We start from the raw sequence: 11,683 nt of genomic DNA on the forward strand, positions 1-11,683 counted from the left end.
CATTTCGGTTCAGTTCTGATCCATTATTCTTTTTCTGACCCGAAAAGAATAATCATTTGTACGGGTGACCAAACGAATGTGTACTTTTAATTGAACACGTCCATCTTGCTTAGAATTTCGTCCTCTTCGCAACCATGAAAAGAAATAGGACCTCTTTACGTGTAAAATTGAAGATATAGCGCCCGATGGTCCTTAAGGCCTTGAAAATATAAAACCTGCAAAAAGAGAATAAAACCCAAGGTAGCTCCATTCTAAATATGTAAAATGCATGTTTTACTACCCTAGATTTCACACATAAATGTGCTCATCACTCCTATACTAGGGTTGCACTAACGATTACTGGTGAGACTTCTAGATAGATGTGCAATCGGTCACCTGATTTTGGCCAGACAAGAAGCGACGGTGACGCAAAGTATGTCTTCAAGGCCTCAAAGGCATCCTGGCACTTAGACATTTAAAGTAAATCCTTCGGGGACTACAAGTTCTTTAGCGTCTTGAAAAAGGTAGGCACTTATCGCCAGATCGGGAGATGAATTGGTTGAGGGCTACAACTAGGCCAGCTAACTTTGGACCTCACAGACGGTTCTCCATGGGGTCATGTCTTGTACTGCTTGGATTTTACTTGGATTTGCTTCTATCCCTCTCTTGGAACTATGAACCCCAGGAACTTTCTTGAGGTAACCCCGAACCCACACTTCGTGGGGTTTAACTTCATCTAATTTTTCCGTAGTACCTCGAAGGCTTCTTTTAGATCGCTTACGTGCCGATCGGCTTCCGTACTTTTAACAAGCATGTCATCCATTTACACCTCCATGTTCTTCCCGATTTGTTATGAAAATATAGAATTCACCATTCTCTGGTAGGTAGGCCCAACATTTTTTAGGTCGAATGGCATTGCCCAATAACAGTAATTTCCTTGTTCGCTTAGGAATGCCATATTTTCTTCATTAGCTTCATCCTGATTTGATTATATTCTGAAAAGACATCCATGAAAGTCAACGTATCGTGGCCTATCGTCGCATTGATGAGCTGATCAATTAGGAGGGATAACAATCCTTTGGACAAGCTTTATTGAGGTCAATGTAGTCAATACAAATCCTCCACTTTCCGTTCAACTTTGGGATCATCATAACATTAGCGAGCCATATGGAAACTATACTTTCCTGACAAGTTGCAAAACTTTCAGTTTCTCAATTTCTAAGGTAATATCTTCTGTCGCTCGGGAGTGAAGTTTCTTCTCTTCTATTGTATTAATTTTCGTCCTTGGTCGACATTGAAGGCGTGCTCAGTGACATCTCCGGGGATTGTGAGTATATCCTATGGCAACCATGTGAAGATGTCTGCATTTTCCCAGAGGAAATATACTATCTCTTGAACTTTGGTTGGGTCCAATCGGGCTCCAAGTTACATGATTTGGTTTAGATCCTTGAACAATGGCAGTTGCAATAGATCTTCCACAGGTACCCCCCATTGTAGGCGAGATTCATCTCAGACGTCTCCTACCTCAATTTTGTATACCAGAGATGGGACGACACCTAAAGGTCATATTTTTTGGCTCCTCTTGCAGGGGTGGGAAAGGACGCGAAGGACATCCGTCGTGTGGCATAATGATATAGATGGCTTGAATATGTTTCCCACAGATGATGCCAGTTTATTACATCGAGAAACTGCACCTAAGCCATCTTTAGATCTTACACAGGAGTACAGACACAGGAGAGTGAGCGTTGGGCTAATCCGGTGGTGGACTCTCGATGCCTAAGTCAGATTCTTCATAAATAGACAATTCTAGTAATAATGGAAAAAGATCGGTCCTTTGGAAAGGAGTTTACCTGGGTTTTAATAGCTGGAGATGACAATTTCTTGTGGGAGAGTCCCGATTTGGTAGTTGTCCATCGTAGGTAGGAGTTTCGATTTGGTAAGAGTTGTAATAGGAAAGTGATCATAGAGATCGTTCCAAACATGGGAATTTCGCGTACATGCTATGACCTGGGGGATCAGATCAAGATACCCCTTGAGGGCTAGATCCGTAACCCTCTTAATTGTCCCTCACAGATTAGGTTATCCATATTTGGTGGCCAATGTGCCGAGCCTGTAGGTTTCTTTAAGAATTCCCTATTTAGTGTTGGCCTTGTATATCGAGCGGTCTGAGTCAAGCGACCTACTCACTAGGCCAGTAGCCACTCATCGAGGGTAACGATTCATGGGCATTGATTTTCCCTTGGGGCTATCTACCCATTCGGCGGGCTGACGTAGTTTGGTTTAGGTGGCTTAGAAGGTCAACCGATAAGTCTCGTGGTGGTGCTACTGATCGAGTTGTTTACTTGCAAATAACTTTGTTGGCACGATCAGTTGTCCGACCCCTTTCCTGGTTTCCGTTTGGCCTAGTTTCAGCATTTTCTGGATGCCTGTAGATATTCCCATAATAGGTACATTCTCTAAATGAAGACCACAACCTAGGATGCTTTGATCCACTTCGGTATGTCACATTTTAAACCTAGCAAATCTCTTAATTTCTTATCCCAATTTCAATGTGGGATGAAGGATGGAATTGTGGACTGTAACAAAGGCCTTCGTTAAACAATCTTTTGTTCTCTCTTCATACATGTAGGAATGGATGGAAACCCATTGATATACACTATTGAGTCCCAATGATATTGGTAAATTAAAATTCAGTCCATCCTTCACTACATGATATATGGATAATAAATTAAAGTATCAATATGTACAGTTTAATTCTCATATACAATACTAAATCATATTATGTTCTTTTCGAAATTATAAAAAATTGGTTGGTGTTTGATAAGTCATATGGAGAGCTAGTAGAATTAAGGAAAATATACAATTAAATGTGTATACATTGCCCTTTTCTTGTCTTATATTTTAAAAATCTAAACGTTTAAAATGCGTACAGTCCATTTTCCTATTTTATCCGCTTTCGAAAAGTTTGACCTTTTTTCTACCGTCACATTCATGTCTTGAGATGTTTAATCATGCCCCATACTAAACACCGTTTTTTTGCCATTCCTGTTTTAATTAAAATTTAATCAAGTATTATAAACATCATCATCAAGTTAGCCTCTGTCTTTCAACTATGAATACTAGGATAGCTTAGTGGTGGTAGCTTCGGCTTGTGGAGCTGGCACCCAGGGGAGGAGGTCATGGGATCGAACCCTGTCGTACGCATTGTGTGAGTGTGTGTGTGTGTTTTCTTATTTATTCTGTATCCACCCGTGGGTTGTCCAGATGGTTTGGGCGAACTGGGGATTGTGTGGATTAGGCGCACAGTCTCAGGTTCGATTCCCCATTTGTGCATCTGTGATTTAAGTGGAGATCATGGCGGTGGGTTGCTGTGCTAGTCTCCCCAAGGATTAGTCGAGGTGCACATAAGTTGGCCCGGACACCTTTGGTTAACAAAAAAAAAAAACCTTTGTCTTTCAACCTTATCCCTTTTGGTCAAACATTGGCCACATAAATGGCAAATGTCTCATTTTTCACAATATTTATAGACCCAAAAGAAATAATAAATTTAAATATGTCATACAAAATAAAAAAAATAGTTCTCAAGGTCAATTAGCTTGACCACCTACAGATAACCAGGAAATCAGTCCAAATAACTACTTCCTTATATCCTTGCTAATGTGCTCCTTGTAATCTCTCTCGATTCTCTAAATTTTTTAATCTTGAGTGCAGCCTGAAACACTATAATTCATATAGGAGATAAGAAATTGAAAGAAAAAATCATACAGAGGCACAAGCTGATTCTCCTTTAATTGGATCAAAGTTGCCACCACATATATAATAACAGATTGATCCTTAACTAATAACCTCTGGAAGTCAACAACTTTTTTTGTCGTCGGAAATCCAATCTACTATTTTTTGAAATATTGAGCACGATTTATTAATTATTGATCTATTGGAACCTCATTTGCAAATTTCTCCCCCCCCACTTTTTTTTGCTCTTGTTTTCCTAATATATTATATACTCTTGGAATGAAAATGCTAAGCTGATAAAAGGTAATCGGAGAACAATTGCAAAGTTAATGCCTCTTGGGGGGGGCATTGTGATTATAGTCAGATAAGGGAGGGGAAAATAAAAATTATTTTTCAGGTAGCTCATTGGAATCTAAACTTTTGAAGTCCCAGACCAAGGTTCTTAATGCTTTACGTGAGGAGTACCTACTTATTTAATTTGTAAAAGCTACTAAATGCAAAAGTAAACAAATATAAGAGGAAAAGTAGGAGTAATATGCACATAAGTTGTATGCTATTTTTTGTTTGTATCTTTATTTATTTTCTAATTTGGGTAATTTTGAGTATGATTCATGTATGAAGCAAGGTTAGGTTGTGTAGCTATGGCATGGACTTAATATTATTTTAATATATTTAGACTAAAATAAATAAAAAAATATTATGAAAATTGACTTATTTTGTCGAGACTTTGTTGGATATGTATATCCATTAAACTCAATTTATTGATAAGACTGTTTATTGATGCACAATATTTATTTATTGGGCTTGTAAGTTGTTCCATGGGTTTTCACTTAAAATTGTTCTCGAATAGGGATAGGACCGAACATCTTGCTTATATGTTCGTTACTGTACGTTACCGAGGATGTGATTCCGATACATAAATGTGAATACACATACTATGTGTGCATAGAAAAAAATCTGATAAGAATCTCACATGTATTGCTACCAATTATATGAGGATGAGATTCGTACCCATCGAATGACCTTAGACCTGAGAGATCCTATTCGTTACAATGTTGTATCACATGTTTCGGTAAGTCAATGATTGGCGTCAACAAACTATATATGGTGCACTGGACATGTGGTCCCACATCATTAATGAAAGAGATCATCAACATAAGATCCCCTACTCTTAATTGGGGAATATTAATAAAAGAGAATGTCTGTGTTTGATTGGACAAAAATCTGGTACTAACTTTGTTTTTGTAAACTGTTTACAATTATTTTTTAATATAAAAATAATATTTTTATTGATTACTTTTAATTTGAAATATTTTTTTCGATGTCCAATCATATTCATGGAATCTTTGAAACAAATATGTACAATGAGCTAGGTTTAGGTAGTATTAAACTACATATCTAGTAACTTATTATATGATATTAAAAAGTCGGAAGGTCTTATGTGCAAATTAAAGAATTAATATTGCATGACAATATTTGAGAATATTGAATGGTTAATTATCTTTTCATTGCTAGTGAATTATATTATCACCTATAATAGGAAAAATCACATTCTTTTTAGATTTTACCTTTTTTCATTTTGAAGCAAAGTGGTTATTCAATTTGGAAACTGTTCTCTACGACCAAGATTTGGCCTTTGTTTAAGAAACAAAGATTTGACCAAAAGCAAAACCCTAAAAGGGGTTTATTATAAAAGGGACAAGGGAGAGAGGCCCATAAGTTTTTGAATCTCCTCTCTCCCCTCCCACATTTTTTCTCTCCCTCCCTTCTCCCCTTTGTGAGTGTGAGTTTGTGTGAAGGAGAAAACTAGGGTTTGTGAAACACTAGACTTTAATGGTGGATTGCTCTTTTCCAATTGAATGTGGATCGTAGTTTCAAAGTATTGAAATGATTAAATTCGTACAGTTGCTTAAGTGTGGAGGAACTATTATCTAGAGGAAGAACTTCGATTACAATTCTAAGGTAAACTATTTTGTTCCCAAATAATTTATTTTTGTACAATGATTTCAAACATAAGATGTCCCAATCCAATCCCTTTTCCTGCGCGATTGGGTTCTTGCCAACAGATTCATGGTTAGTTAGGCCCTGTTTGACAATCGTCCTATACCCATTCCAATAATTCCAGGTGGGATTGAATTGCCCCATACAATGCAACTATACATGAATGAATCTATCTAGAGGTCCTTGTTTCAAAAATTGTAGCCTGATGAAGAGTGAGGAAAAGGATCCTTACAAATTAATTGGGCGCCCAATTAGTGATCCAAGGGCTGGGAGGAATAGATGGGTGCATATCCCAGGTCCTCCCAACCCTTAGATCACTAATTGGATGCCTAATTAATTGGACAGGAGCCAAATCTGTGAGTGATGGCTATAAGTCAAATTGTAGCAAAGAGACGTGGAATGAAAAGGGGTGTAAGTTTGGCCCTGACGGGCTGAACCCGCTTTGAGCCTGAATAATGACCTTGAGGGCTGGTTAGGATTGAAAAACACTAACCTAGGTCAAGGTTGGGCTTGCCTAAGTTGAGGCCTAGGCCCAACCCATCCTATCCTTTTATCCAGAATAATGAAATATGGGTCATTGATTCTTATGGTTGGGTGTCTTGAACATTTGTTATTGTGGTGCACTTCATAATTTAATTGCATTGATCATTTGATATATTGATGCTTTTTCTTTGTTTATTTTTTCTTAATGCGTATGACACGAATGGCAAAAACAAGGTCAACAAGGGTTAGCTCTACCCTGACAAAAATTAGGGCCAATTAGGGCCAACCCTGCCCAATTAGTCATTAGGGTTGAATTGGGTTGGCATGAGCTCGATAGGTTTGGGCCTATGCATGGGCCGAGAAGGGTTGGGCATGGGTTGAGCTTTGGGGACCTAGTGTTTAGGTTAAGGTTTTAAGCAAGTCGGCCTCAGCCCAACCCTGTTTTACCCCTATGTGGAACCACCAGTAGGAAAAAGATCCTTTGCAACCGTTGGAATGCCTAATCAGGCGTCTGACAGCTAGGAAGACCTAGGGGTGTGCATTCACATGTTGGGATGTCTATCTTGGTTCTCCTAGCCATTAGGTGCCTAGTTGGCGCCCAACAGATTGGCGGGGAGTCGGATCCCAAATAATGTACATGTATAGCTTGAAGACTCCCTCGAGAGGGGAGTCTATTCCATGGGGGTTGGGCCTTGACTGATCTCCTATCTTGACCTTTTCGATCTCAATCTACATCTATGGTCCAAGGGTAAAATGGTAATGCAAATTTATTTATAAAATCAAGAATCGATAATGGCCAGTGTCATTCCAATCCGACCTATACTGACTGCTGAACCGTGATTTTTAGAACCATTCTCCTCAGTCCTCACCTTTGTTAGTTTCTTCGCATTTAAAACACGTTTAAAACGCCGAACATTTTTTTTGACGTTTTAAACGACGTTTGCCGAATTGTCCACAGAAAGTCGGTAAAAAACGGGGACGTGGATATTTGAAGTTTTAAAAGCGTTGTAAACATGTATCCGTTTTTTTAATGGTAAAAAAACGGATATTAAAAAAATAATTAAAACTTTCACTTTACAGTTCTTCACCCCATTCAGCCATTCGGCCCATTCCCAAACTTTCATTTCAAAGTTCAAACCCTAACTTTCCGAACTATTCTCTCACTTCCTCTCTTCTTCTCTCCCAATGACGAATGACTGGAACATCGGAGTCTACATCCACGACGATGACGACGGCCAGTGGAAACACCTCATGACGACGGACGACAAGCGCAAACACTGGAGTATTGGACTCGACTTCGCCCCTGTCTTCTCTCCCAATAGTCCACAATCTACCTCACTACGACGGATGACGGAAAATGAACGACAGACGATGGATGACGAGCGCAAACACCAGATTCGACTTCACCCCTGTTTCTATTGTTGCAGAAAGAGGTTTTTGATTTTTTTCCTATTGATTTCTTTATTTTTTGATCTAGTTAAATGAGTTGTTATACGATGCAAGGAAAGGATCATTCCCAACTGCTACATATCTGCTAGAAAACATATCTGAGAGAACCATGAATATGAGTAATAGTTATCCTCTTAGCGGCAGAACAGAATAAATGGATTTCACATCAAATGGAGAAACATAATTTGATATATGTACGAACCAATATTAGAAGATTAGATATTTGAAAATATCTTAAAACTTTTAGGGGTGTAGGCACAAATAATCCACACTGTTAGTAGCAAATTTGAAGAATTTTTTCTATAGTAAGAATTTGAGGACTAGGAAAACACTTTCATGTATTCCAGTCAAATTTCAGCATTGGTTCAAACTGCTTGGACTTTTTACCTGTCAATCTTTAAACTTTTAAGTTATTGTGCTTTAACTAAGCATAACTCTGGTATAAAAATCTTAAACGCTTGCTCAAATGGAAGTTTGATTGGCTTAAGTATATCACCATAGCATCAAGGCATATTTGGACAACTGTACAATCTTAAACTCTGCTAGAATAATACATTAATTTTATTGAGTTAAGCATCAAAATGTATGTGCTCACATTATCATTAGTGATTACTAAATTATTTGCTTGTTTTCCTTCCACGCCATAAAGATAGTCCACCTTCCGATTTTTTGTCTGTCCGAATTCTTTGTCCAATTTCCTAATTAGTCAACTTTTAACTAATTTAAGAGATCTCCAACAAGTAGCAAGGGAAGGGTCTGAAATTTGATGTGTTTAGGCTTTTCTGTTAATTATGATAGATGGAAGACCAAGTTTGTTGCAGAGAGATGACCAAGTCATGAATAGAGAAACTCCCTGTCTTTCCTTGTTCTATTTAGCCAACTGAATTTTAAAGCTTTTTGTTTGTATATTATTATAACTCCGTCTAAAAATCATAAACTGTGCCCTCTACACACAGAATTTACCAACTGTTCCTTATATAGAACTAGTATTGTTCTAACTTTACTCTTTTCCTTTCTTCAATTTTTTTTTGGGTTATATAGGAGAAAAGGGTTCTCTCTGTTCAGTTGCAGAAATTGTTTGGTAAATTAGAATCACTTTGTTCCACAATTTAGTATACAAAATATACTCCAACTTTCTTATTATGAATTCAAAGAAGATGACACAACGATTCCAATACTGCAACATTGATGTACAATGGATTATGAAAAGAAGTTGTTTTATTCTATGCTAGCTTGTGTTGAATTCTTTTTTGGATTACTTAAGGGAACTACTGATTTTTTACTCAGGGAACTATTCCTGCCCCTATACATAATCCGAGTAATATTTTATGCTACATTAGGTGTTTGAGAATTACTCTTTAGGCATGGATTTGTTGTGAAGATGTATGTTAAAATATGAATAAATATCTGATTGTTAATTGTTAATTCTTTATTCTCAATTCTCATATGTACTCATCATATATGTTAAATTTGAATAAATATTTGATTGCATATTATGTAGGTACTTGATATTATTGAAAAATGGTTAGAAAAATGGATAAGTTTTGGGAACATGTACAACAACTTGGGCCGAGCCGTTTTAAATGCAATTATTGTGAACTTGACTACTCTGGTAGTGTTACTCGAGTGAAGGCCCATTTGGCTTGCTTGACTGGCCATGATTTTCAAATTTGTACTAAAGTCCCTGACCATGTTCAAGTTGAAGCCAGTGCAGAAATGAATTTGAGTGCATCTAAAAAGAAAAGGATGAATGAGACCCTAAAAAGTGGAATTGGTTCCACAAATTCTCATGGTAGGAGCATTCATCAAACCACAATGGTAGAGTTGATTGCTCAACAAGACAAGAAGTCATTAGAAAATATGATAGGAGAATTTTTTGTTAAGAATAACATTTCTTTCAATGTTATTCAGACAGAATCTTTTATTCAAATGATGAAAGGTGCTTGTGCCTATGGTCAGGGTTTTGTTATTCCTAGTTGCTCTACTCTTCGTACCCGTTTGATTCCTGAAGCTAAGGTAGAGATCATGGAATATGTGAGCAACATAAAGTCAACATGGGGTGGCACAGGTTACACAATAATGTCTGATTCTTGGATTGACCTAAAGAAGAGGTCTTGGGTCAATGTGATAGCTTATTCTCCTGGTGGGGCTGTATTCCTGAAGTGTATTGATTGTGGTTCAAATAGTATTACTGCTGGATATCTTTTTAGGAAAATATCTGATGTTATTGAAATGCTTGGACCATAACATGTTGTGCAATTTGTTTCAGATAATGATGCTAACTATAATTGTTATGGTGATATGTTGATTGAAAAATGGTCTCACATGCATCGGACAAATTATGCTGCACATGGGATTAATTTACTTTTAAAGGATATCCATAAGCATGTTAGATGGGTGAGGGAAATTATTGATGATGGTAAACATGTAGTGGATTATATGCATAGGCACACAGTTGTTATAGCCTTAATGAGGGAATTCACAAATGACAAAGAGATTAAGCAACCTTGCAAGACAAGGTTTGCTACTAATTTTTTAAAGCTCCAATCTCTTATTGTAGTTGAGAATAAGTTAAGGCTATTGGTTGCATTATCTGAATGGAGAGGCTTCTATTGCAATAGAGTTGAAATAACATTAAAAACTGTTAGGATAATTCAATCTGATATATTCTGGGACGAGGCAAAGGAGGTTATTGCTTTTATAGATCCTCTCATTAGGATTCTTCGTCTTGTTGATTCAGATGGTTCCACTGCATGTTACTTGTATGAAGCAACTGTTAGGGCAAAAGAAAAATTAAGAAAGTTAAAGGAGAGTGATGGAGTAAAGTACTTTACCATATTGGATTTGTTTGATACAATGGTGGAAAAGAATATAATTCATCTTGTTCATGTGCTTGCTGCAGCTTTAAATCCTAATAATTTGTTTGATGGTGGACTTTTTATTGAGACAAGTACAGTTGTGTAAGCTCAAGAATGTATTGTGGCGACCATGGTTTCTCTAGAAGATCGTGAGCAATTCACTGTAGAAATGGTTGAGTATCGAATGAGGAGCCTAAATTTGTTCAATATCACAGGAAAGTCTTTAATGAAAACTAACCATCCAATTAAGTCTGTTAGTTAATTAAGCTTATATTTCTATTTGTAAATCATCCTTATATGTGTTTACTTGTGTTAATTTATACAGATTTGGTGAGAATATATGGGTGGTTATCTTCCTGTGGTTCAAAAGGTTGTTTGCAGAATCTTAAGCTAACCTTGCAGTTCCTCTCCTTGCGAGAGGAATTGGAGTGCTTAGGACGTAAGGACGCAGCACAAACAAAGAAGAGGAACAGATTAACTCCAGAAATGTTAGAAGATTTGGTATACATTAGAATGAATTCTTTGATAAAGGAGAAGTATGAAAGCCGAGCAATTTACGATACAAAACCTATTGACCTAAAGAAACTTGGTGATTTGCCTGATGTAAACATTGATTTGGAGACAGAGAGACTCGAAGAGACATATGTTGAACCTATTCATGATCAAACTAACTCTATATTATGATACATTTGTGCTTTTTTTTTTTAATGAAATGGGATGATGTAATTTGGATGATACATTTTGGATTATGTAATTTGGATGATGATTTTGGATATTTGAATGATGTATTTTGGATATTTGAATGGTGTATTTTGGATCTTATATTAATCTTTGGATGGATATATTTTCGATGTTATTTCATGATATAGTAGGTTTAGAATTTGGATTGAAATATGAATATTATCTATATTTATTTTGATTGTTATCCAAGTATTTAGAGAATTATTATGTCAATTTATGTCTATATATTGCCCTTTTTTGACACCGTATTATTTCAATATAAACGTTTAAAACACGTATCGTCTGTTTTTTATTTTTTTTCCGTTTTTACCGTATTTGACCATATTTTTACCGTCCTGATCACGTTTTGATCCGTTTAAAACATGCCCGTACCGAACAATGTTTTTTTGCCGTTTCCGTTTTAACTAACAGAGCTCAGGCTGACCTTTTGACCCCATTCT

The 11,683-nt window shown here is 36.8% G+C and overlaps 1 protein-coding gene across 1 annotated transcript; it reads left to right on the forward strand.

The window, feature by feature from the left end:
• The first annotated feature begins 9,177 nt into the window (after window positions 1–9,177).
• Window positions 9,178–11,186, forward strand: LOC122086211. Its single transcript, XM_042654948.1, has 3 exons — window positions 9,178–9,808; window positions 9,914–10,594; window positions 10,828–11,186. The coding sequence occupies exons 1-3, from the start codon at window positions 9,178–9,180 to the stop codon at window positions 11,184–11,186; spliced, it is 1,671 nt and encodes a 556-aa protein (XP_042510882.1).
• The last annotated feature ends 497 nt before the right edge of the window (window positions 11,187–11,683 follow it).

Source organism: Macadamia integrifolia, chromosome 8, assembly GCF_013358625.1.
Source record: "Macadamia integrifolia cultivar HAES 741 chromosome 8, SCU_Mint_v3, whole genome shotgun sequence".
In the NCBI taxonomy this organism is placed as follows: Eukaryota; Viridiplantae; Streptophyta; class Magnoliopsida; order Proteales; family Proteaceae; genus Macadamia; species Macadamia integrifolia.